This window comes from Megalops cyprinoides, chromosome 2 (assembly GCF_013368585.1).
Source record: "Megalops cyprinoides isolate fMegCyp1 chromosome 2, fMegCyp1.pri, whole genome shotgun sequence".
NCBI classification, from domain to species: domain Eukaryota; kingdom Metazoa; phylum Chordata; class Actinopteri; order Elopiformes; family Megalopidae; genus Megalops; species Megalops cyprinoides.
Window position 1 is genome coordinate 59,497,996 of NC_050584.1, and position 27,893 is coordinate 59,525,888.

Consider the following 27,893-nt stretch of genomic DNA (forward strand, 5'->3'; position numbering starts at 1 on the left):
TTGGTTCATTGGTTAGCCATAATTGGCCACTGCAGACCGCAGACGCCCGTAAAAAAGGACTTAAAAACAGGGGGTCCAATCCTCGGGCTGGCCGCCCTCCTCTCTGCCCTGATAAACATGCTTTTCTGATGCAGGTGGTGTCCGCAGTGCATAAGTGAGATAATAAGTGGAATGTTTTAGAGTTGACAGAATCATTGGACTTGAGGCCTTGTTAATCTGAGCTCCAATGAGCAAGTGACATTTATTTATTCAAACCTGTAGTTTGAAATGCCCATTCAGTTCGGCTTCTCTATGTTTCTTTTCACCGTTTTGTTTGTACAATTGGTCATAAGATAAAAGGGATGGGAGGGGTTTGTTTAGACTGTATATGATTGGCTGTGACATGGTGGACCAAGGAGAGTGAGAAAATAAATATTGTAAGTGTACTCTTCATGCAAATGGTTTAATCTCTCCCTGGAATATGCACTTCAGTAATAATCCAAACCGTCCTTCTAAAAAGCCTGTCATAAAACTGTGAAAAACATTCCAGCATATTTCAAATCAGATTTCCCCCTTACATTTCTCTCATAGAGCCATTTCATATCAGCCTACATATAAGGCCTACATATTTTAAACCTTTAAATTGCTGAACATCTTAACTTTTCAGTTCAACAATTGAGCTCAAATGTCTCAAATTTGAAAGTTTGAAGTTTGAAAAATATTTTTCCTGAAGTTGTCAAGCTGAAATAAAAATAGACTAATTCCCACACTCCCACTCGACTTCAGTGCAGATCAGGAAGACAGATTTTCTTTTCATGTTGCTTTCGGATGTGTTTCTGCAACGGCCACCTTCAATATTGAAGGTTAATTTGTGCGTGTCCAAATTAATGTTTTTGAATTACCACAGTTGGAATGTGTGAATCTTTTTAAAGGGCTAAGGTACCCTCTACAGACATCCTTGCTCATAGAAAAACCTTAAGGAGGTCAGGGACTGCCTCATGTCTGTTAAAAAAATATATTCATTCAGAATTCACTCAGTTAAAGATGACACCCAAAAGGACTGAATAATTTCAGTAGCAAATGAAAGCAGTCAAATCTCAAAGGAGACATAAAGCTGAATAGATATTTTTTCTTAAAAAAACCAGTCGACATTCCAGAAAGCTCCATGGCTTAAACAGGTAGAGAAAATCAATCCATATATTTCAGTCGTTTTACCATGCAATATTGAATTTCAGACTTTTAGTGAGTTAACCCAATAAATTTGGAAGTATAAACATTGTTATTTCAGGTTACATTGGAATAATCAGTATATGTATCAGCTTCAAAGTACATTCAGGTATGTATTAATTTTGAAAATTAAGAGAAGTTTGATTACCATTTTCATCTATAATTACAAAATTTAATCAATTAAAGTGTTTTTTTTAACATTTTATAAAATTCAGTACATTTAGTAAATTTATTAAATTAAATTGTAAAGTGGTTATTTTATTTTTGGATTTCAAGTGTCTTCCCTGAGTGAGTAATATAAAAACAGAAACAAAAATGATCCTAGAGTATGTAAATAAGACTCTAGAACATACTGTGCGATAAAATGCAGTATGTCATCCAATATAGACTTATAAGGGACTGAATATGATCAGTAAGCTACTCTTTTGACAGTTTTCCTGAGAGTTCATGTAAATATTCCCTCCGCTCCTGCCAAGATGAGTACATTTTACATTTCAAACGCTGCACATTATGTTGACTCTGTGTGATGTGCTTAGCAACTGGGAAATCAGGAACGGGACATTGTATGTGACACTCGTTTTCCGATGTTTGCCTTTTGATGTTTCCTCGCATTAACAGTTTCCCACAGGCACATACTTAAAGAAACAACAGCGGAATAATTACAGGTCAATGCGTGTTTTCACCTTGTGTCATTTGCCTGTTATGGTATGTCTGAAGGAATCGGTTTTTCAACCAAATTGTTACAAGCAGCACACCTTGAACAAGGGAAGTAGCTGTGAATAGGGGTAATAAGGAACAATCAGCATGTACAAGCACCGTTTCTCTGAAGCAGCAGTCCTGGAGATATGCGAAGAGAGGGGAAATGTAAAGGTTGCTGTAAAATTTTGGATTCCTTTTTTGCAGATGTGACAGTGGCCTTTTATTGTATAGTAGTTAACAGAAATCTGTTTAGTACCGTAAGTTAAAGGACAAATTGCTGAAGCAATTGTCAGTTTTCTTATTTCTTTGCAGGTATAAATTCTGTCTTGCTTCTGATTTTGTACAGTTGCTGTAGTTTGATTACTGTCTTGATGTACCACTCCATCACACAGTGACACCATTGACATTTTGAGGGTAAAGTCAAAGGGCTAGATTTCTAATCAGGCATCAGCGAGAGCAGCTCTCAGTTGTTCAAAACATTGCCAGTTGCTTGTAATGCCACACTCTTACCCTCACCTGATTCAAAATAATAATAATAATAATAATTTGCATTCAAATACTGATTTTTCTGCACCCTCTGCAGTTGAACTTGAAGTTCACTCTTGTATTAAAATTCCTAACGCTGCTCTCTGCTGAACTTGACCAGAAACAAATTTTATGCTTCTTTTAAAGAGATTGTCGTTATGTCATGAAAATTATTTCAATGTCCCATAACTGAACTGGCTGGGTACAGAGCTATACTGGAACATGTGGCCTTCCCTCATAGTTCCCTATATAACATCAGATGTGACTATGCCAACCTGTCTTGGTTTCTGTGATTACCCTAAGGTGCTGCTTCTCCATTCATGTCATGAATACCAGGGATAGACCATCATTGTACGTGTCTCTTTTTCTTCTGAAGTTTTAGTATTAATTTTATTCACTTCCTCACTGACATTTGCCCATTTGCCATCAAGCTTCACCCGCTGGCGCTTGACCTGCTTCAGAATTGCAGTTCTCCGTTTCTTGTTGAGTTCGCGTAATTTTGATTTGTGCTCTTGGCAGTTTAAGAGAGCTCAATTATCAATAACATTAAGTTCATTAAAATTCATCGGTTTCCTATTTGGCACTAAATTTGTACCCTGGTGCTGATGGTTTGATTTAGACAGCTCTTCATAACTGAACACTGAGATCACTTACAGAGTCTCCTTCCTGCTGCAAATATTTACTGCATGCAGTAGTGTTCCTCTAAATAACTTGCCAGTGGGTTCTGTATTTAGTAAACTACCCTATTTTGGTATTCACATGGAGCAGGTTTCCCTTAAAGAACTAAGTTTAGGGAATGGTGAAGGGGTTCATACGCCGTTCAGCCCTGAACCTGCTGTACAACAGGAAAAGGCTGTATGTGCTCTGCATAGAGGTCAACACTGTGGCATTGCAATGGAATTTGTGACCAATGCAATGCATCATTACAAAATATGCTGGATTCCAAAGTAATCCTTTCTAGAGCATTTTAGAGGTTGATTGCTGCTTGTTTCAGATATTGTCACTGTACTTTTTATTGCAAATTCACCAAAGGCACTCAAATTATTTAAATTGGCAGTATCTCACTCTCTCAGCAGATTAAACAAATAGGCTGTTTTCACCATCTGGGGAACTGAATTTGTCTGCAGCGTCAAATTAAATATACGAAACGGTAGCACTTGCTCTGAATTAAAAGGCAAGAACCTGGGCGAGTAGGTTATCGAGCATTAATAATGTTGATTGCCTTGAGAATGCCTGCACAAGGGGTGTTTTTTGGATAGTGGTTTTTCTATCATGGTCACTAATACCCAGGTCTAGTTGGAAAGAAAGAAAGAAAGCATTTGAATTCTTGTCTTCAGTGTAAAGATCAGCTGAGTCAGGGACAGCACAACAGACATTGTACGGTGACCACCGTACCACATTTTGCAAAGATGCCAATAGCTGTATATTTACGGGGGCCATTAGTTAAAATCAGATCAATTAGCGAGGCCCTGCCACTGGGGAATTATAAGTAGCTCTACAGTATTTACTGTTTGTAGCGCTGTGTGTTTTTAAATCGGACTCCCTGCAGCAAAGCACACTCCTGCTGACAGAACAAGTGGGTGGGATGTAGCCGAGCGCAGCCGGATAGCTTCGACGCAGCAGACCTGCACGTTGAAAGTTAAACAGACCGTTCCTTTTAACCATTGAGCTTGTGTTCTGCTGGAGCTACAGGTCCTGTTAGAGCTGAGAGTTTCACAGGGGGCAACAGCAGAGTTCCTACAGCATGCTGATGATCACTGAGAGGGTTGGGTCATGAATGATGGGTTAAAATGATGATGCGCAACATGTACCTTTTTAAATTGAAGAACAAAGAAATGGGGGATAGAGAGAGAGTATGTGAATCCCTGGCCGACAGATTGGGCCGGGATAGAGTTATATTTTCCATAGCGTTTCGGGGCCGTTTCTGGAAGCAGGAGAGTGCTGCGTCTCCCCCCCCCCCCGGGGGGACTTCACTTCATTAAATGCACTCTCACACTCACTGCCACGAAGCCCTCTTCATTTAGACACTCGCGGAGGATGTGGCCAAATGGATTTTTCTCCTCAGAATCACTGGCTTCCAATTAAAAATTAATGGGCAATCGGTCCACGCGTCGCGGCTAAGAAATGAAGTCATTGGAGGAGAGGGTAAATGATGACTAATGTTAACAATGGGCGGCTTTTTCCTCGGTAACGGTCCTTGTGCTTACCTGTGCAGTACGTAGAATAGGCCATCCCCCTGAGTGACCTATGCCGAATATAGATATCCACTCAAATTTGTGAGGAAGTGGGAGAGCTGGGGAAGTGTAAATGTGGAAGATGACAGAATATGACATTAATTTTCTTTTTTTTTTTTTTTACCCATTGAAATGAAGGCAAATTACATGTTGTTATCTATCTGCATGAATTTGAATATGCAGAAGGATTGCTGTTAAATATACATTGGAAAATGAATAGATTATGCTGATGTTTCTATGGTAAATACTGTACTCTTGTTATTGGGTTATTTTTCATACCAGAAAGTTGGGAAATATTAATACTGAATGGATATTGTTTCATATTTGTTAAGCCAGTTAAGAAACGATTGTTAGCAGGTCAGCAGTGAGTTGCATCTTTTTTCCCCCCTTTTACAGAATAAATAATGAAATATGGAGTGACAGAGTGAAATGGGGTTGTGGTCTGACTCCACAAATCAAGACAAACGGTCTGTTGCCAGTTTGAATTGCTTATTGTGCCCCGCGCATGGAGCTCAGCTGAAAGCCAGACAGATCTGTATCTGGGTGATTGTATGCATATGTGCACTCAGAGATGCTCTATAATGGGTGCGTTTATTCACAGCAAAATGCGCAACAGTTTCTGAATTGTTCTAAGTAGGTTTTTAGTCTCGGCTGTTTGCATACACTCCTGTTCTCTGACAGGCATTTTCATGCTTTTTTTCCCTCTTTGGATTACCTTAGATGTGCTTGATGACCTTTAAAGTTGAAAAGCCGGATTAATAGTTCAGCGCAGTCAAAAAAGATAGTTCCTCTACTCCATTACCTTGAAACCGCGATTAATCTGCAAGCCAAAGTAGCGTTAATGCCATAACTCTGCTCGAGACGTGAGAGATTTTGCTGCTTTTTCTTACCAAAGCGGGAACTTTATGAGGAAGGGTAACGTGAAATCTGCCTTAATATGTTTCAATTACCACCACATCTAATTTTTTTTCCCCCTTCCTAACTTCCTAACTGAAATTCCTAACTGTGCTGAAGAATACTTCATGGGTGACTCAGGGATCCTGCATCATTAAAGCTGACCGACACCCATTAGATAAACTGAAATGCACTCAATCCATCAGGGGACATTTCATTTTTCAAACTCCTCAGTCAGCCAGTGCTCGTCAGGAAACTGTATGGATTTAGTTATTTTCCCCTTCCAGCCGGCCGTAGATCATGTAAGAGTATCCGGACAAAGCAAATCGCGGTAACTTAATTTTCAATAATTCATACCCTTTAAAACCCGTGGTTCCACCAAAGGCCGTTCCTGTCGGGTATTATTGATAGAGGGGGGGCTGGAAGTTTGAGACGCTGTGCGCTTTAGGTTTTTGTTATTGACTGCGTGATTGATTTAAACCCTCATAATTAGCCCGGCCTAATTTAATTAAAGTGCAATTTAACGATAGAGCGGCCCCACAAAACAGCGCTCTGTCATTGATAGATATGCCCCTTGCGCTGATATGAAATTGCGGCTGGCAGATGATGTATTTTGCGAACAAATGCAATCCGCGGGAGGACCTAAGCAGCCGGGACCCTTGAAGCTCCGGCCAGCAGCTCTCAGTCCCCCAGACCTGGACAGGCACAGCTCACTCACGGCGCTGATTTCATTTCCTTAATAGCATTAGGAACCCGTTTAGCTTTAATTTGCTTAAAGTAATCCACGTCATGCCCCAAACTTTTGTGCACCGTTTGCTGCATCTTCAAAAAAAAAAAAAAAAAAAACGGATAAGAAAAAAAGCACAGAGAAACAGATTTAAGGGGTTGATGTCTTTAATGATGAAAGAAAAAAAAAATGTTTTTCGCCAAATTTGAACAAAAACATTTTGATCGCTCCTAGAAGAAGAAGAAGAAGAAAAAAGTCCCAGTCACAAATGCTGTTGTATGTTGACATTTCAGATTTTTTTCTTTGATGCAATTTTAACTCACTTAAGTGTCCACTTAAGTAATCTTTTTCAGTATGCAAAATGCCATCTAAATTAAATTATTACATTATGGGAGGGCATGGAGAGACCTCTCATGTTACTATCTTGGCAGGCATGTATTTTGATTGGCTTATCCCTCTCACCCTGGGCCACCGGGAATGAATATGTGAAGTGTACTGTTTGGAGGCGAGCTAGCCACATCCAGAGCGGATATTGCTGGGGTACCACAGAGACCCGAGAACCGTGTGCTGCTGAATGGTACGATCTGCTTCTGGAATGGTATGACCTGCTGTGGAATGGTACGACCCGCTGAAGGAGTGGTATGGCCTGTTCTCTCTCTTTTTTCTTTTCTTCCTTTTTTTTAATGTGACCACATGCAGGAGGGCATTTTTTGGCAAGGTGGCGCTGATTCTTTCCTCAGGAATTTGCGGAAGTGGTGGTTTATGAGCACTAGGGCCGACATCGAGCCTGTGGGTTGTGGTTGAGAAAGGATGAGTTGGAAGAGCATGTCTGGAGTGAGGTCCCTGCCTCCTCACTTCACACATCAGGTGCCAGATGGCACAGGGTTTTCTGTGCTTTAATATCTATCCCAGGCATGGCAGTGCTTTCCCTGGCAACTGGAAACTAATGATTGGCCAAACCAGCGTTACTGTAATGAGGATGCTCTGTGCTGTTTTCAGTTCATTTTTAAGAATGTGATTCTTCACTGTATGGCTTTGATTATTTTTTAAGAATATGACTCTTCACTCTGTGACTTCTAATTTGAGTTTTGACGTTGCTGTTACCCTTCCTGTTCTGCAAAATAAAAACAAGCATCCTAACATAGTTCATGCTTAACCTTTTGAAAACAGTATTGGTCATGCTGGGAACTGTTTCTGTTGTCCAAGAGGCTGGAATTTGGGATTAAACTGCTGGGCAAAGACTCCCTGTCTTTCTGTACTAACTCAGAGAGGTTTGTTGCCACAGCAAAGAAGAGGTGGTTTTGTTTGAGTAGCAGATAGGTTGACTGTAAAACATCGACATTGTGCTTTTGCACACAGAAAGTCTTGATTTATCAAAAGGCTAATTAAACCTTGGCACACTGTCGATTGCACCAAGAAAAAAAACACTAAAAAACACCAGGCATTCGCTGTGTGAAGCAATGATGAAGCAGTGCAGTACACAAAGAAACAAATTGCATTAAGAGGATCTACTCAGTGTCCGCTAATGGTATTAACTTGGTTTTTAAACTTAGCAACCTCCCTTTAACAGGCATAAATGTAGACGACTGTCAGGAAAAAAAAGGTCCCGGATTGATACATTGGCTGCTTTAATGGGGGGGCCATTACTGCCCATAGTGGACTCAAAAAGCCTTTTCTAAGAGAGGGAAGGGTTAAGCACAGGATGCTGCTAGTCAGCTTCAATTTAATCAGCCAATTCATTAACAGCCAAAATTGGTGTAATTGCACTGTTGGCTGGAAGGGACGGGTGGAATATAATGAGTCTTTGTGCAGCCCGAAGTCACCATCCCCTCTAAATTTGACCCTGAGTGGAGGCGGTGGCAAATGTCATTATATTTCTGACTTGTCCCGGTCACTTCACTACAAAACAGCATTGGAGGTTATGCCGGATTAATGCGGTGCTTTTGAATTAAACCGCTCTTAGAATAACACGTTCCATTTCGGTTTTCGCATTTAAATAAAGTTAAAAGTTTTAGAGGAAAAGTACAGAGGAGAGCAGTGAGACAAGAGATAACTTATGTGGAGACACTGAATGTTCTTAAGCTCTTTAGCTGGTGTAAAATGGAGATAGGGAGGATTTCGCTGAATTAAGGCAATGATGAAATAATGGAAAGGGATTAACAATGATGACCGTGAGTGCTATTTGAGGACACTGGTGGAAATGCTTTAAAAGCAAAAACATGCTGGAGGGTCCTGCTTCTCCTTCTAGTCGACACGTTGCTGGATGTAGTCTGCAGTATAGATTAATGATGGGAAGAACTGTCAGTAACTGCATTGTCAGCGCACCTTGTCACTGTGCTTTCTCCTGCCCTGATGTTCTTCCTGACGTTAAATAGTGACCTTTGACCTTTGACCTCTGTGAAGATGAGTATGATCGGTAAGATGAGTAGACCAAACTATCGCGCTGTGACGGGCAGGCCTAGAGGGTGAGAAGCTGTCCAGCAGTGTGCCTACACCAAAAGGAGGTGCCTACAGGATTATTCCTCTGCCAAGAAGGGGAGTACATTGTGTTCAGGATCAAGTGGAAGGTCATGGGCAAACCCCCCAGCCCCAAGCCCCTCCCCTCCTTGGCGCACACTGCCGAAACAGGACGTTGATTGAAACACACCGGTTGCCAGTTCCCCGTAATCCCCGTGTCAGGGCCGCAGAAGGGGGCCCCTGATGAAAAGGGGAAGTAACAAACGCTTGTTTGGGTGCCGCCGCGATCGCCGTCACCCCTCGCCGTCGCAGGGCTCCCACTTGACTCTGGTGGCCTGTAAATCGGCCTCCTGGATTAGCTCCCCGGCGCCACCGCGGTGAGATGACATTTGAATTGAGATCAGGCTGGTGAGCGGTTAGGGCGGTAGTAATCACCCCCCCCGGAGCATGGAGAGGCATATGTCCCCTGGAGAGGGACAAGGACCTCCTTGCCCCACTCACTTGTACACATAATAACCTTGGAGAGGGATTACTTGTGTTTTGTTTGTCAAAAGCATGTGTATCCTTTATGGATGTGTGCCATCCATCAGCTGCAGTGTGTTCATTTGGATGATCAGATGCAGTGTGTTTTGTATTGGACAATGACTTCTCAAGGCTAATTTCAGTTTAGACAAGACTGTAATAAGTACAGTCTTGTCTACAGCTGAAATAAATACACGCCCTTGTCGAGGATGAATTTTATTATAGCTTACATTCCTCATATTTATTAAACTGGGCAGTCCTCCATCTGGGATGTGAACCAGCAGTCTTCCAGAAATAAGCCTATATATCCCTAACCAGTTCACCTGTATTTGCTTTGGTCAGTTAACATAAATTGAATAAGCAAGAAAGAATAGAAAAACGGCATGAAACAAGAGGAATGGAATTCAAACACAGAAGTGCGGCGGTGAAAAGTTAATCCTCCTTAAGAGATTGTATAGAAATAATATAAACACGGGTCCCGATTCCATTTTAGGACCTGTGCGAAACGTTCGGCCAGCTGTCTGTGTGCTGCACGGGTTAGCAGGCTGAACTGCGCCGCTGCTGGTGGAGAGCAGTCTTCCTGGAGTGATGTGACCTCTGACCTGCAGAGCAACGCTGTGGGCGTTGAGCTCTGAGTGAGGTTGTCTGCAGAGGGGGATGTTTTGTGAGTCTGTGGATGGTCTCTGTTGCTGTGGCTGAGGGGTACATGCTCTGCAAATCTGACTCCACCCTCGAGTCTGCGGCTCTCGGGGGGGCGATGGGCGTCGGCCTCTGGCAGGGAGTCAGCATCCGGAGCCCGCCTCTTATAGACTCTGCCCTTAAAGCGGAAATGGCCGCTCCGCTCTTTACAGGCCCCCGATGTCCAGCTTTAAGACCCTGCCTCAATCATGTAATGCGCTGTCTGTCCGATCGCCAGGCTCGTAACATCCCAGGTTCCTATCATGGCTAACGAAGCTCCTGGCCCCGGGCCCAAAAGCTCCTCAGGGGTTGCGGGGACCGTATCTAAGGCCCCTCTGCATTTAGGGGGCGGAGCCGAGGGAGGTCACTCTGCGCACGTGGCAACGGTCAGGATCGCCAAGGACCGGCCGTCCGCTCCCCGGCGGACGAGGAGGAGACTTATCACAGAGTAGCGGCTGTCTTCGTTTGTCACCCAGTGCAGAGTGCCGCCATTAAGAGTTAAGAGATTAATGGCAGAGCTGGGCTGGCAGGCAGCGTGTGCCCTCTTTGGCGCCCCGCGGTGACAGGGGAAAGTGACGCTCGGCGAAAGCTCAGCGAAAGTGGAGATCCCCGGCCCCCGTGTGAGTGACCGGAGGGGGACGTCTCGTCCCGATGGACCCTGGCGCGTCACTGAGCCGGCTCCACCACGAATTGGCCCGGCGTAGCGAACCCCCCCCCCCCGCCTCTCCACGCGGTTGGGTGCCAGTCGCCCCAAATATCCCTGGGCGTGTCTCTCCGGCTTGCGGCTTTCGCGGAATACAGTGGAGATACTCCCGAGCGCGGTGTATTCATGTCAGATCCCATTGTCGCGCGGCAGCCAACGCTGTCGCTGAGAGCAACTGTTATTGAAGTTAATTACTCGTCAGTGTCACTAATGATAAATATGATTCACAATAGCTTTCCTGTGCCTTTCCACAGTGTCTTTGAGAACAGAAAGGGAAGGTGTATCGGCTACCACCAATGTTATCTTGTCTTTCTCAGCCAGTTACTTTCACACGTATATATATTGTAAAAAAAAGATTTGTGGATAGGTCCCTATAGATTGGCGGCGTAAAGGAGCTGCAGAGAAGCACCTCTTCTTCCCTTATGAGACTCAGTATTCCCCTTAGTGTCTGGATAAAACAGAGGCAGACACCACCTGAGACCCACAGTGACACCGCATCCCCATATCCCGCATTAAGACAGGAGCGGTGTACTCTTCTCCGCAGACCTGGGCAAGAGTGTGTGTGAGCACGCGCGTACTTGTGTGTGTGTATACGCGCGTACGTGTGTGTGTGTGTGTGTGTGTGTGTGTGTGTGTGTGTGTGTGTGTGTGTGTGTGTGTGTATGTGTGTGTTTGGAGGGGGGGGGCTCTGCTCTGCCGCCACAGGTACCCTGATGAAAATTTCATGACCCTGTTGTTTTTTTCCCCGTTCACCTTTGCTGTGTCTTCTGCCACCTCTTTACATGTCCCAGGTTCCCAGTCGAAGGGGGTTGGGGGGGGGGGGGGGGGTGGGGGTGAATGAATTTCCATGAAGAAACACAAAGTGGTTATTTAGACGTGCTTGACATTTCGGCAAAATAGGGAGGTGAAGGTTGAGGCAGGCGGCATAATAATAACAGCCGGTAACGAACCGTTTCAGACTTTCTCAAAAGCCATCACCTGGTGTCTAGACAGTAAGCCCAGGATCCCGAAGGCATTTTCTCATTTAGGTGCAGGCTACGGCTGGGGGGATTGGATTGCGAATCCACATTCACCTGTCACCATAAAGTACGTCTAACAGTGTCATGTTCATATGATTTGTATTGTTAGTTAAAGGAGAACGTTTCCCCTGTATGAACTGTCAGTTTTAATATCTCTCGGGCTGGCGGGACAGACGTAATCGCTGCTGTTCCCGCTACACCTGTAGTGTCATGCTTAAGGAGGCTGTAACCCAAAAGTTTCATTTTTTAAAATATTTTGAAGTAAGGGGTACAAAACCTAAATTGTTTCACTAACTATCCAGTTAATACGTAAAACTATGCATGCAATGATTATTATGGATAATAACCATTGTCGTCATCATCGTCAATTTGTACAGAATTTTACCTGTCCATCTGATATGTAAAATGAGATGTGCATTTATCAGTATGAGTAATCGTCATCATCATCATCATCACCACCGTCATCACATCTATAACTTGTTTCCCCCGAATAAGGTCATTCTTTAAGCATATGAATAATCTAATGCCATATGTAGGCTCCCGTGCCTCTGTATCCCCTATGGTTGCAACTTGTGTCAGATGGAGTGACCTTAAGGAGTCAGATGGGTGAGAGCATTGAAGAATCCAGCCGTCTGCTTGGAGCGCATGAGCATAGAGAGGCAAAAAGGGTAATGGCCAATGGAAATGAAGGAAGCCAAATGAATGGAGTGATAGATACAAACGAGTCTGAACCAGCCACTCACTTTGTAAAATTACACCAGGACCTGGGCTGGGCCCGACCCAGGGAGATTGATCTGTGTGAGTAATCAATTACTGCCTTTCTTCCCCCGAGCGGCCACCAGTAAGGACCCCCCCCCCCCCCCCTTTCAAAAAAAAAAAAAAAAAAATGGCGGCCATTACTCTGCCAGCCCTGTTAATAGTATAAAGGGAATGGTGGGCAGTCCCTGTGTTTCCGTGGTAGCGGAGGGGAACGGGGACTGATGACATTTTCCTGTGTCACCTTGTGTCTTCCAGGAGGAAGATGGGAGAGAGGAGGAGAATGGCAGGATCGAGCCGGTGGGCCGGGCCGACTCCTGCATCGAGCACTCCCCAGTCTTATCCCTGGAGTAAGTACCCCCCTCTGCCCCTCCCCACCCCCCTACTCACCCCCCCCCCCCCCCCCCCCCACCCTCCCCCTTACCCCCTGATTGGGCTCAGTGCAGGGGCTGTCCTCTGGGTCTGCACTAACAGCCAACAGAGGGTCTGTATGTGTAAGCTTTCCAACTGACAGAAGATCACACTACACTACAGTGTGGCTTCTGTTTATATTTGGCTACTATAAACTAGTTTCTTCATTGTAAATTTGAACAGCACGGTTGCAGTTGTAAAATTGTGATTTTACAGTCCGGGCCGATTTGAGAACGAGCCCGGGAGACGCATCTTGAGGTCTGGAGCGAAACCTTTGTGAAGCTGTCTAGCCGCATTGTAATTGTTAACACTGTGAAGTTTGCTCACCTTAAATGACCACACCGTTCTCATCATTAAACATGTCCATCCTCATGATGTGATTAACTGTCTGCTGTTTCTTTTTTGTTGCTCTGATTTTACCCCCTCCCCCCCTCCTCCCTCATGCCTTCAGCCTCATTTGCAGGTACAGTAAGTTCGGTCACATCATTTTTACGCCAGGGTTAGGCTGCTGCACCCCTATCCTTCAAAGCTGAAACCTGATCTCGGCCGCTTAATCGAGATCTTTATTTGGATATATAGCCACGGCTGACATGTAGCCTAAAATGACATGTCTCAATGTCTCAAGTTTTGCTTCTTACAAAGCAGCCTTTCCTGGTGTTTTCTGAATGGAGTAGCCTAGCCCTGCATCAGGCCTGTGGTCATTCATGTGCCTCACTTCATTGCGTGTGCGGGTGCGTGTGCGTGTGTGTGTTTCATATCATTTGTCATTTCTTGTTTGTTTTTTTTTTTTTGTTTTTTTTTTTGTTTCTGTTTTGCACATGTGTGGAACCCGCCCCCACCCCGGCCTCATTGGTCATCGTGTCGCAGTGACATTGTAAAGCTGGTAGAAGTCTCCAATGACGGCGGCCCGCTGGGGATCCACGTAGTGCCTTTCAGTGCGCGAGACAGAAGGTAAAACTCCGCCCACGCGGCATGTGGCCGGCGGGCTTGTTGGCGCAAAGCTCGCTTCTCTCGCCTCTCCTGCCATTCCTTCCGTTTCGTTTCCTGTCTCCTGCTGTTGCTGCTGCTCATCTGCCCGCTAGCCTTTTCCGCGAAGCCGGTTACTGCTGTTGAGTGTTTTTTTTTTTTTTTTTTTTAACACAAGCCTTAATCTTTCGGTCTTCTTCCTCCTCTCCTCCTCTCACTTGTGCCTTCTGGAATAACACGCCTTGTGCTACGGATGGCCCCAGACACTCCGTGATAAGGTGCGAGGACCCGCGCGAGAGTAAAATAAAAATGAAACTGAATATTGACCGTAGGCAGGTCGAGGGGCCCGGAGGTGTCACCTGACTCAGGCGGCTCTGTTTCGGTCAGACGCGGCTAGGTGTCGCTCTCTCGCAGTCCCGTCGAAGGTGACGGGAAAGTAAAGGTGACACGGCAACAGCGAAGCTCGCAAGACCCTGGACGTGCAGTTCCAAAAGAGCACCAGGGAGCCGGAGGATGAGAGCTCTACGCTGAATATATCAGAGTTTATGGTTATTAAAAAAGGTCGGAACTGGCCAAACTAATCATACTAAAAGCTAATTTATAATGTGGGTGGTTTGCCAATGGGATGGCGCATGCCAAGGTCAGGAAATATTCAGCATGGGAGGGGGAAAACGGACCAGAAAAAGATACATATGAAAGAAAAAATTATGGATGAAAATGGTCTGTGTCATTGAAAATTGTATGACATTGCTTTCAGATCCCTTTTAATTTAATGCCATTTAGATTATTATAATCTCCACTCTTGACATGTTTTGGGCTTGTGTGCCAAGCTAAAAATACTTTTCTTACGGTGAATCGAATGCTCTCAGGGAAAACTGTTTCAAACCAGGAAGCCAAAACATAAAACTTGAATCAAAGCAGGAAACTGAAATGTAAATACGTGTTTTGTTAGTTGGCATAATACTTTGTTGTGTATCAGATCTCGGTTTCAAAGGTAACCGTTCGACTTAGAGACTTTGTGAAAGACTTCTGAATGAACATTTTTAAAGGCTGCTCCTTTCTTGTCTCTGTGGATTCTGGGTAACGTATTCACTGTATCTCTGGAAAAAATATGGACTCCCAGGCGTGTTGGCGCCCCAGCCCACCGCAGGTGTCCGTCTTGGGGGCTGCTCACTGTGAATCCCCTGCTCCCTCAACTGTTCCTCTGGACCTTATCTGTCTGAACAGGAAAATGTAGACGGGGCCGCGCTGGATTAGATCAAACAGCCAGAAAGCATCTGAACAACACAGGGGTGGGGTGAGAGTTTATGAACCGACCGGAGGAAAGCTTCCCTGCTTGGAGCAAGGCAGTGGAGGGTGTGGCCAGATGTGTTGGGTCTCCATGGAGACAGAGCAGAACAGGCTTGCTGGATGTTGACTGAGCAGAGGGTCACGCTGAGTCTGGGATTAGTTTCCACCCAGTGTCACTGTCACAGCCCGGGGTTCACACGCATGGCTTATTAAGATGTGTCCGCCAGACACGCTTTTTCTGAGGTTTTTTTGTTTTTTTTCCATACCTCTTGAAATTTATTTCAATGTCTGCCAGACACATCTTTGCATCAATTATCTCAAAATTATGTAAAAAAAAAAAAAAATGAAAGTACAATTATGGTAATGGCTTCATCAGCGTTTTCTCCGAGACGCCCGGCGTCAGGTGGAGGGGGTCGTGAGGCTGTCCCTCGTTAAGGGCTTGATGAGGGGCAAGGGGGTCATACCAAACTGCGGTGATGCGTTTCGAGGGGGGCCCTGCCGCTCCTTCCCCCCCTGAGAGAGAGCGGAACACTCGCACAGACATTATTTCGGTAATGAGATTTCATCCCGCGCCCGGTTTGGACGGTAAACAAGCCGCCAACATAATCGCGGCGCATAACTGGATCCTGATTACATTATTATTCAATTAAAGTCAATAGATGGGAACAGGTGGCCTCCCTCACGCTGTGTCTACTTAGCTATTACTCACACCAGTGAAGCCGCCACTGGTGCTGCTGCTGCTGCTGCTGTTGTACCTCCCCAAAAGAGGTAGTGTCCCCCTCCACGGCACACCCCCGTCCACCTGCATCCCTGGGGCACACCTGAGCAAAACTCCAGCCAAAAATAGCCACGGCATGAACAGAACAAGGGGGTGTGGAACTTCGTATGATTGGCAAGGCTGTGGGTTAGGGCGAGGGCGCTCGGTCATTTGGCGGCAGGTCATTCTCAGGCTTTCACCGTTCGCCAGCGGGACGTGCCGACCGCCGTTTCGACCTGTTTGGTGATAAAGTTTGCCCTTATCGGCCTCCCTCTGTTTACGCACCCTGTCCGCATTTATGAAGACTTGAGTGCAATCTCGCATGCTTTGACAGGGCTGGTTGTAATTACAAGGTGTTTGCACACAAGCGCGCGCAAACACACACACACACACACACACACACACACCTGACTACTCCTGGAGCTCTTAAAAAAATGCCTCCTCATCCCAGTCCTGTAACCTGTCATTTATTTACACTGACAACTGAGGCAGCTTTGTGGTATCAGTGACTGTGCCTGCTTTGCAAAGGGAACTCAGTTAATGAGCTAAGGCAAGTAGGTCCTATTTGGCTGTGACACTCACCTGCTCTGTGTGCTCACATCACTGTGGGGCATCACCTTTTTTTGCACTCCAGATAATGGGTGTCTTTGCAATGAGGTAATCGCCACAGTCTGAGCAATGTTTTATTTTTCCTTCCCAGCATTCGGCATCAGAACTTTTACCTTTCCTCATGACTGATTTTTGTCAGAAAATATTAATCACACCCGTAGCCCTATTCATTTTTTATGCATCTTTGACCGTCTCTGTCCTTGTGAGGTTCTCCCCCCCCACCCTCTCGCAGTAACTCAAAATCTCCCGTCGAATGTGGCAGGTAGAATTGAGGTATCACAAACTCGCCAGGTGCTGAAAAGTCAGAATTTAGTTCTTGCTTTCCTTCCTCTGCACATCAGATCTCCTGCCACGTCTTTGCTGATCAGAGCCGTTGTTAAAGCTCGAGGAGGTTCTGGTTTATTTATTTCGGTTGTTTGACTGGGTTTTTTTTTTTTTTCCCTCTCTCCCGAGTTCAGAGGGGCTGCTGAAATGGCAGACTCAGTAACTCCACTGTTATTTATAACATCGCTGCCTGCTCACATTTTAAGCCTGTCAAAAGAGCGAAGGCAGGCGCTCACTGCGGCGGTTTCCCCCGATCACTTTGCGGGCCCCCGGATTACCGCGCCGATGTCCTTCGCAGCTTGAAGGGTGCGGGAAGCTGGAAATTTTTTGACACAGCAGCGTTTCTGAGAAATCCCATATGTCACGATGTGTCACGGTCTAAGCTGGGACTTCAGGGTTTTTTGGTTCTGGACAAGGCGGACGGCAGGCGTTATTGATTTGGAATTATGGAAATGGAAAACGGAATGCACCTTCCCAGCCCTCGGACAAATCCACTGTGAAGTGTTTCTCCCAGGCGGGTAATCAAAGAGATAGGATAAGCTCAGGGGCGGGTAAGATCCAAACAGTGACGTGAAACAGGCATTCCGGCATACTGCACTTAGACTAACACGGAGAAGCTTCTCACAAAACAACAGAACAGAACAAGCAGAACGGAAATATTCCAAAACCAATAATTTATTTAAAAATAACTCCAAACAAAAGAAGCAGCCTAAATGCACAACCAGCTGAAGCAACAAGAGCGACGACACACCTGTAATTTAACTACCATTAATTAGACAGGCGGGGGCCAATCAAACAGGTGCCGGGCCACAGGTTACAAAGACAATTACATATTGACAGTTAACCCGTTCAGATGAAACTGATTGACATCAGCTCAGTTATTTAAAAGCTAGCTAACTGGAAAGACAAAGATCCTGAAGACTTTTAACAAACAAACAATTCAACGATGAACAGTTTTGGGGTGAAAGGTTAAGGCTCTCCTTTCTAGCTAATAAATGCAAGTCTGTCCGCTGTGCCTCTGTCCTTCCAACTCTGTGCCTTTCTCTGCCTATCTGGCGGTTAATCTCCTAAACGCAGCCTGCTTGATCTTTTCCCTTCCAGTTGATTCATGGATATGCAGAGGACATGGGGATAATTCTGTGCGATTTGGCCGCAGACAGCAGACTGAATATAAAGCCGGGGTTAATTACTGGGCTCTAACTCCTCTTTCAGCTTGAGCTCATAATTGGTGTGGCAGTGTGATTAACGTGGCGGGGTCTATGCGGATGGCAATAACGTGTGAATCTGAATGTTCCAGGACCCTGGGCTTGTTAGTAAAGCGTCTGGAGAGAGGCGGCAAGGCCGAGCAGGAGAGTCTGTTCGGCGAGAACGACTGTATCGTCCGGATTAATAACGGGGATCTGCGCAACATCCGATTCGAACAGTAAGCCTCCCGGGGGACTGATGCAGTAATTCCCTTTTGGCCCTCCATTCGCACTTTCTCCCTGTCTCTCTCTCTCCCTCTTCTCTCTCTTTTTCTCATTCTCTAACTCTATCTCTGTCTCTCTCTCTCTCTCTCTCTCTCTCTCTCTCTGTCTTCCGCTTGCCTCTCACTGTCTCTTTCCCTCTTTCTCTCCCACCTCATTTTCTCTCCCCATTTCTCACTATCACCTCCTCTCTCTCTCTCTCTCTCTCTCTCTCTCTCTCTCTCTCTCTCTCTCTCCGTCCCTTCTTTCTTCCTTACCCCCCTCCTAAAACACAGAAACGTAGTCTCTCAGTCTTGGCTCCCTCTGTCTCCACGGCGGTGCTCTCCAGGTGAGGGGTGTGAAGTGACACTATGGGGTGGCTGGGAGCTGCCCCGCCTTCCCCTGCAGGCTCTGCTGACCTCTGCCATCCGCTCCCCGACACCTTAGCCCCCCTTGGGCCTCACACGCCAGGCCAGCTTATTGTACCTCTCATTTATGACACAGATAACATTCAGGTCAGGTTACTGTCTAAGGCTGGCTGTGTCTGCTGTGTTCTGCTCCCTGCTGTCAGTCAGTCTGTCTGTCTGCCTGTCTGTGAGTCTGTCTTCTGTCTGTCTGCCTGTCCGCCTGTATCTTTTTCTGTCCGTCTGTCTGTCTGCCCTCAGTATGTGTCCATTGTGTGTGTGTCAGTGAAGATGCATCTGTCTCATTACGCTTGATAGCACTCATAGTTTATTGCAGGTCTTTCCCTGTGTTTGTTTACGACGGTGTCTGAGTAGAATGTTAAGATCCCACCCCCCCCCCAGAATCAAAACTCAGACATGCATATGGATCATAATGAATACAGATCGGCGCGATATTATGACCTTTAAGTGGTCAATGGAAATGCTGGCGTTCTGTTGGAGGGAGAGAGTGGGTCTGAGCCTCGGGAAAGCTCGGAGGATATGTATCTTCTGCAGCCCCACAGCCCCCCCCTTTGACTGGGGGGTTTTGTTCCTCAGGCCAGAGAGAGCGAGCGACTGAGTGAATGAGCTTACAGGACATGCTGCCGGGGCCTCCCAGTCCTCTGATCTATTGATTTATTGTTGCCATTCATTTCCTAAAGGGCCGTGACGATATAAGGCAAACGCTAACTTGGTGTTTTTTCCATTTGCCCCAGAGCCACTCAAGCGGCACATGCGCTACACGCGTACACACGTGCACAGCCACACACACGCGCACACACACACACACGGATACACACACGTACATGCACAGATATGCACACACATACAAACATTCTCACACACACACACTCTCATATATCAACGTTCACATACACACATATACACACATTCACATGGAAACACAGTCTCGCACGCACGCACACACGCATACACAGGCGTCCATCCTCTATATACATTCTTAGCAGCAGCCTTTGGATGAGGAACGCATCACATCTTGTCCGGGTCCCCATACAGCACGAAATGTCAAGGTCGCCCGGCGACACCCGCTTTGCGAGGAATCTGTTCAGGGGATTGCAGCCCGGGGGAGGTGGTTGGCATCCATGGCACCGGAGGGGCGTCGTAGCGGGGCGAGGCGGTGGGCTCAGCTGGCTCTGCGAAGCATCCGGCTGGGTCCGACCGGGTGCCCATCCAATCAGGGGGCTCCACGGGTTAGGGGGGCACAGTATGTCCGCCTGTGGAGTCAATGGGCACTCTACTGCCCTCTGTGGAGCCATGCAGGCCACAGGGGTGCCAGAAGACCTGCTGCCGCCTTCCAAAAAATGAGATTTCCTGGCGATTTTCACTTTGTGATTTCCCCATTTTGGAGCATTTTATCTTCTTTCCCAAAGAGAGTATGACTATATTGTAATGTATGGTAGCATTATCGATACGGTATACCAGTGCTTCTCAATGCTGCTCCTGGAGGCCCACTGTCCTGCATGTCTTCTATCTATCATTGCTCCAAACACACCTGATTAGTGTGATTAACATGCTCTTGATTAAATCAGGTGTGCTCAGCTAATCAAAAGTGCCGCTGATGAGTTCAGTCAGGTAGGGAGAGCAGGGAAAGATGGAAAACGTGCAGGACAGTGGGCCTCCAGGAGCAGGATTGAGAAACACCGCTGTATACCTGATGACTTCGTCTAGACTGTTGTCCCATTTTTTATTCCACACCCTATACACTGCAGTAAGCCTTTATTTCAGTCCTCATATTCAGAATCCAGTGCACTAAGCACTGCAATCTGTGCAGCCCTGACACAAAGCTGGAATATTGCCACTTTTTCCAGCCCCCTTGAAATGACATGTGGGTAAACCCGCAGTATGGTGACGACGGTTTGAAGGGACTGTACTTCGCAATTAGTAAACATTCCAGAAACCCCAAGCTGTTCTGCTAACAAGAGGCTTTCTGTGAGTTACAGAAAAAATACACAAGAGAGCAATGTTTTCGGTCCCCCTTTTTCCTCACATGTCTGCTTCACGGCGTCACTGGGCGAGAAAGCACCACGGTGGAATTCGGGGGGGACACCGGGGACGGCGGTGCGGGTCTCTCTTCCTCTCGCGGGCGCACTGTCTCCCTGACTGTGCTCCGCGCGGAGATAATTCAGAGTGATAGTCTAATCTTATCGGATTGTTTTGCATGGATAAATATTTAGAGGCAGTTAATCTAAGTAAATGTAATGATGCATTGATGTAGTAATTTATTATTCAATCAGACCCCGGCGCGGCGTGATTGCTGGAGTGTCGCCGCGGCGCTCATTACCCCATAGTCTGCTGTTTGCTTGATTTTGGAAATTAACATAAGAATGAGGACGAATTCCCAAAGTGCGTCTCAGCCGCGTGCCGCAATGGAAGGTAAAGCTTCAGTTCGAGGGCCTGTTTATTACTGCGGAAGCTGCTCGGTAATTGTCAATAACTAATTCAGAAGTGGGGCTCTGCGTGGCGTTGTTCGCTCAGTGATGAAGGGGGTATACCGCGCGGTTAACATGCATTGGATTGTTTAAATCATATTCCCTTGAAGGTCTTTATCTCCCTCAGCTCGGTGGATGGGTTTCTGCGGGTCAGGCTATCTATATGCTAAGTGCCTAAACCCAAAATGACTCGAGATCCAAGATCTGTGTTATAAGCAAAAGTACCCTCCTCCCCCCCCCTCACTTTTTCAGCTTGCAGACTTTTCTGAGGACGCATGAATTTGTTCTCACCCATCAATTTGTATGAGTCAGCTCTCCTGCATAAGTTTTAGGAAGCCGCGCATCCGGGTTAATGCGGCCTGTTGCTTCTGCAAATTCAAACCGCCGTCCTTCGCCGCACCTGACACGTGCAGGGGCAGCAAAAAAATAAAAGCGGATTCGGCTTCGGATTTATTTTAGTGTCAGCGGTGCAATTTTCGCAGTGATCACAATACAATTATGGCGTAATGGGGAACTAATTGTGTGGTTATAATTGTCTGCGTATTACTGCATCTCATTATCTTGCAGAAGGCTCGAGCATGTTCGAAACGCAAGGTGTTCGTAACTTTGTTTTAACGCTTTCGTCCTCGCCGCGCTTTCAAATCGTTTCCTCCTCTCCCGGCGCACGCTCCTACTTCCTCTGAAGCGCCGCGATAATGAACAATGTGGCACAGTTGCACCGCCGCAATTGGCAGACCTTATTAACTCCCCTGTGTATCTGCCTTTTAAGCAGTGCATGCGCCAGGGCCACCTCTCACTTGTCAGTCAGACCCAGCATCCAGGCTCTCAGATGTAGGACACCTCCTGCTCGTTCTGCGCTTAATTGAGCTGAGTGTTTTTTTTTTCTTTCTTTTTTTTTTTGTGGTTCCATCCTTCATCCAGGGCGCAGAACATGTTCCGGCAGGCCATGCGCTCGCCCGTCATCCTGTTCCACGTGGTCCCGGCGGTGAAGAAGGCCGAGTACGAGCAGTTCTCTCACAACGAGTTGAACCCCGTCTACGGCCCGGGCCGGTTCAGCCCAGACCCCCAGGCCTGCGACAGAGGGGGCGGGGCAGGGGGGCTGGACCACACCCCTCAGAGGATGTCCCGCTCCGGGCCGCACCCTCATGGTCAGCCACCCCCGCTCCCGCGCCCGAACCCGCCGCCGCATGCAGAGATGGGTGCCTTCTACTCCCCGCCTCCCCCGGGCGGCGGCTCCGCGGGCGAGCTGCCCTCTGGCCACACCCCCTCTCCCCAGAGGAGCCTTAGCTCCACCCCCTCGTCGGGGTATACCAAAAAGGTCGGCAGGAGGTTCAACATCCAGCTAAAGAAAGGTAAGATGTGACAGAAATAGCATAAAAAGACCTCACATCCATTCACATCAATTTTCAGCTATCATGCCTCTATGACATGGTGAAAACTGAGTCTTTTCAAAAGTCTGCTGAACACATTGGAAAAAGAAGTGTACTTTATTAAAAAAAAAAATCTGATTTATCAACGGGTATCTGTGCGTTATCGCCACTGTTACTGTGACGAGTGTGACTAATGCCATTCCGACTTCAAAGAGGTGAGTATTTAATTTTCAGAAACTGTCTATCAAGTGTCTTCCAAATGGGTCTAACTGAGGGGTCCAAATCCCATTCGTTCTGCATCGCGGCAGCAGAGAGATATCCTGGCGTTTGTACCCGCGCGCGCACTGGGGAGGGAGCGTCTAACAGAGATCCAGCATTACGGATACAGGAATACATTAGAGACGCGCTTTCAAAGGAATATGTGTTCCCGCAGCTTTAAATCACTGACTCCTCAGCGGTGGCGGCCTCGGAAAAGAAGTAGTTTGATAAAGCAGACGCCAACGGTAAACTGCAAGGAGACGGGGGCAGAATTTTTTTTTCTTCATTTCTCTCCAGCATAACAATTGGGTCTTCTGCTGCTGAATGTTTAATGGAAAACCCCAAAACCTAGCGCATGCATTTCTTTCCATTACCAGAGATTCAAGCTGTGCAGACACAAATTAACTGGCGGGAGCAAATGCCGCCGACAGAGTTTGTGTGAACCGAGCTTTAAAAACAAAAAAAAGCTAAAAGGCTGAAAAACACTCCTTCACCGTCACAGGGCCTCACTGAAACAGCCGCAGCGGTGCAAGGCGGGCTGGTGTCTGCTGTGAGTTTTGAGCTGCGTCTGGTACCATGCCCTGTGTACGCGCCTTTGGGAAGGTGTGCTTTAGGGACCCTGTCTGCTCTGCATGGGGTGATTAGCACGGGACGCCAGGCGCCCCACTGAGCCCTCTCCCGAAAACTTTTAAGGGCAGCTGATGCACTTGGGAAGAGAGACGAGGCGGAGTGTGTGTGTGTGTGTGTGTTCCGAACCTGGGGCTGGGCTGAATTGCACGCTCGTGATTGCCGAACACAGAAATGTTTGTCCCCTCTGAGTGCTTTTGAATGGGAGGAAGGATGACACATGAGCGAAACATGGAGGGGACTTGGCTGGAGGTAGCGTCTGTTTTCCTCTGCCGGCTCATCTAGCAGATGTTAGACGGAGTTCTGCCAGTTGGCACTGGTATTCACCAAAGGCGCACTGAAGGCTAAAAGCTAATAGCTCTTTATGGGAGGCGCGTGTGTGTGTGTTTTGGGGGGAGGGTGGTTACTTGTCACTGTACAACATTAGAGCATCTCCTAAATGTGATCGGGCCCCCCGTGGTATTCTATGTATTTTGTAAATGGCAACATTAATGGGTGGCACTGCTGACCAATGTAAGAACCGAAAGCTTCAATCCAAGTTGTGAGTTCAGCTTTTGCATGCTTTCCAGATTGTTCTGGAACCTTCTCCAGAGAGTACCCCCCGCCCCCACTACCTTCGATCAGTAACTTGGCTTATTTTTTCACTAAGCATATAGTAAACACTGTATCAACACTGCCTCATAAAGTCTCAGTTGTTCCCCAGTCAGAATTTACCATGTTACTTTATTTTTCCTTATAACTACCATTATTACATAGGTGCTGAAATATATTAGTCTTGGGCACTGCTGTCTGATAGCCTCAGTAATAAATCTGATGTGTCAGGATGCTGTTCCTGTCTGCCCACCGGAACAGGGTCAGCTCTGCAGCTTTGACCTCGTTTATCTGGGGGACATGTGTTATTGCTGAAACGTGCGTTGTTTTGCCTCTCCCAGTACCCACGATGCCGTTGATTTGGGGTTTGCACACCCTATATTATTTTTCGAGGTTCAGCACAGCGGCGTGTCTGGCCTGTGCACTGTGGTACTCTGCGGATGGGGGTCTCTCTCGCACGATCCATTCATTGATTTGTTTACATCTCCAAAACCCTCAGAAGAGTCTGGGGGGACAGCCGTGGCAGCTCGGAGTCTTTTCCTCGGGAGGAAATTAGCAGCCCTGCCTTAATCAAATAATGGCAACTGAAAGAACACATTCCATTTAGGCAGGATAGAGGAAAAAAAAATGCTGCACCATTTAAAACACGGTGCAGTTTCTTCATGGCGGATGTTTAATTGGCTTGTTGGCACTGGGATTTCAACTAATCCAAAATGGGATACAATTGCTTTTATCCTCTACTTGCATTACCAAGAAAAAAAGAGAGAGAGAGAGAGTCGGACTTCTGTAAATTAATTAATGCGAGGCTATTAGAGATGCATTCTCCTAATTACCTGATTGGAGACCATTAGTGATGGAATCTTGTAATGTGATGGAGTTTGATGGGGCTAATTAGCTGTGTCTGAGGCAAGGCCACGAGGTTTTGGAAGGGAGTGACTCGGGCCTCAGGGACAGCTTCGAAGAGGCACTCGAGCCGGGCCTGTCCTCTTCCTGTCACCAGGGGTGTCTCTCCTGCTGCTAAATTACCACTTACGCTTATTGATGACAGACTGTGGTTCCTGAGTGCTTAATTTAGTTTGTTGTTGGTGTTGTTTTTTTTTTTTTTTTTTTGTAATATGGAAATTAAATTACGCTTTAATTCAGCGTTCACAGCGCCTGCTAAATTAACTTCTCCTGATCTGTGAAACTTGATATCTGTGAACTGCAAAGGCACTGGATTCCATCACTGGATGGAGTTTATTATGTTTTGGATAGAGTTTAGTGAGCTATATTAAAAGTGGAGGACGGGACAGAGTTAGCCTTAAAGTGAGGCAGTTTCATTAAGAAGCGTGGCGAGATACGTTGGTTTCTATTTTCCATCAGCAATCTTCTGGTTATGAGCCCTGCTCCTTACCACTGTGCTACCCTAATTCTGCACTGATCCCTTTGTGTCGGAGTAGTGTTTAGTCATTGCCTTTGGGTTACCGCTGTGCTATGGCAAGGTAAATAGCAGGAGGTCATCGTCGAGGATGAACCCGAGTGACTGACTGGCTGCAGTGTGATATCAGCCGCCTCAGGACCGTAAAGGATAATTGTTCATATCCTGTCAGATGCACCGGTTATACAGAGTACAGTATAAGAACTGATATGCAGGCCCTGCCTTGAGTGGACTGTAATGTGGACAGATTATGTGTTTCCTAGGGGGCTCTGAGACTGTCTGGGTCATTTTAAAGAAAAAAAGCCCTGTATATCAGCGTGAGCCAACATCCTCCCTCCGTTAACTACAGTCCTCATCTGAAACATCTCCTCAGGCTTGCCGGTGGATCACAGAGAAAGGCTGGGGCCGGGCAGCCCAGAAGGTCATCCAGGCTGAATTTGGGCCATTACTGCATTTTCATGCTTTTCTCAGCTGGCAATTGATATTCATTTGCTGCTCCAAAAAGGTCATTTTCTGAACTTTGAGCAAATTGCTCCGCGGAGCTAATGCTCGAATCCCTTAACGCTGTTTTCCAGGACTCCGAAATGTTGTCTGCAGATGCAATGAACTTCAATTTGTCTGATATATATCTGTATCAAGCCCTCTAATTCCGAGTCTGGAGGAAGCAAAAGGTTTTCCCTTTTTTTTTTTCTTTTCTTTTAGGACTATTACAGTCATTCCAGGGTTAGGCCAGATAGAGAGCCTTAAGCCTGAAAACAGCATTAAAATGCTCTTTTGCTGCCTTCCTGTAATAAGTGAACTTCAGTTATGTGTGTCGTTGAGTAGGTACCTAGACCTACTAAAAATGCAACCCAAGATGACTACTTTTGCACACACACACGTATTCATGGCAAAAAATAAATTACGGGTTTATGTGTGCCAGTTTCCAGCAAGGGACAAAATCTTTTTGACTTGTCCAGGGGGCTGTCTTATGAAGGAGGTTGCAGGTCCAGAACACCTCATAGCAGGGATTCACCTGTCAGTCACAAATGAAAAGAAGACTCTTTTGTGATGCCTTTTGCCTTAGTGGTCTTCTTCAATTAAAATAGCGCTAGTAAATGCATAAATTATAAATATCATCATTTGGTTGCAATTTTATGATCTGTTTGGCCAGTGCCACTGTTTGTTTATACCGTTTGCAGGTGTCAGGTGCGTACAGACAGACAAGTGCGTTCCTGCATTGCGGTTTGTTCATTGTGTGTTCTCCGTTTTGCTCTTCTCTTTCGCCCTCCAGGCCCGGAAGGCCTGGGGTTCAGCATCACGTCGCGGGACGTCCCCATCGGCGGCTCGGCGCCCATCTACGTGAAGAATATCCTCCCCCGCGGGGCGGCCATCCAAGATGGCCGGCTGAAGGCGGGCGACCGGCTGCTGGAGGTGAGAGGGGAGCGTAGCGCGTTAGCGGACAGTTACACCCCTGAATCCCTGGCTTCCTCTTCCACAGGGGCCCTCACAATGAGTTTCCCAGGAGGCCAGGGGAGTCTAGGCCCTCCTATGCCTGCTCGAACAGCCCCTCCCCCTCCCGAAAACCACAAAACCACAATGGGGGCTGATTGACTCCATGCATGGCGCTCAGGATTTCCCACTACTGTTCATTCTCTTGCATGACTTCCTCACTCCCTGAACCGACTGGGGGGGGGGGGGGGGGTACCGTACCCCCGAAGGCCATTTTGGCTCCCCTCCCTGCCATTTTGTGGCATGTGGAACGAGTCATCAGTACCTTTACATGTGCGACTCTATTTATGTCTGGCCACTGAAACGAGTGTGGGTCAGTAACAATGGAATCTCCTCTGGCTGTCAACAAGTAACAATAGGCAATCTGGTTCATGCCGGTTTATGCTGGGGAGGCTAGACACCTGCGTTTTGCGGCCGGTGCGGGTTCAGAACTCAGAACTGTGGGAGTTCAATAATCAGTTTAGCCCTGCCTGTGTGTCACACAGAGAGTGACTCATTGGTTTATGAGCTGTGACAATGAATGAGTCATCTTTGGAGGGACACAAATTTATTGAGGAATTGACCTTGGCCTTTAGGTGACTAAATGGTGCCTGTGTGTGTGTGTGTGTGTGTGTGTAGGAGGGACTTGCTGATCTTGTGTCGTGAGCACATTAATATGAAAATGATGCACACAATAATTCAGATCTGTACTGTATGTTTTCTGAAATATTCCTGTTTTGAGAAAAAAAAACCACTATTGCATGTAAATTTAAATTCAAATCAGGTTAATTGTAATGGAAAGCAACGGTGATCACAACTGAAAAGTGATTAATTCTGCAGTGATTTTTCTGGAGAAAACGATAAAATCCAAATTTGCAATTGTTTAAATAATAAAGGAGTTTGAGTTAATTGAATGAGAAGAATAAACCTGGGCTTCACTGGAGTCGTCAAAGCTCTGTGAGATGACTGTTGCCGTGATTGTGGTGTCTGTGCAGAGTCTGTGCAGAGTCAGTGCAGTGATGGAGCACTGTCAGTGTAGGATTAG

The 27,893-nt window shown here is 46.5% G+C and overlaps 1 protein-coding gene across 1 annotated transcript in view; it reads left to right on the forward strand.

Annotated features, from left to right (window-relative positions):
- Nucleotides 1–27,893, forward strand: part of LOC118771410 (partitioning defective 3 homolog) — a 357,648-nt gene that overhangs the window by 159,329 nt on the left and 170,426 nt on the right. Inside the window, exons 6-10 of the mRNA XM_036519397.1 lie at nt 12,679–12,770; nt 13,699–13,782; nt 18,075–18,200; nt 22,037–22,467; nt 26,652–26,791. Of these exons, the coding sequence (XP_036375290.1) occupies nt 12,679–12,770; nt 13,699–13,782; nt 18,075–18,200; nt 22,037–22,467; nt 26,652–26,791 (873 nt within the window). The remainder of the gene's footprint in view (nt 1–12,678; nt 12,771–13,698; nt 13,783–18,074; nt 18,201–22,036; nt 22,468–26,651; nt 26,792–27,893) is intronic.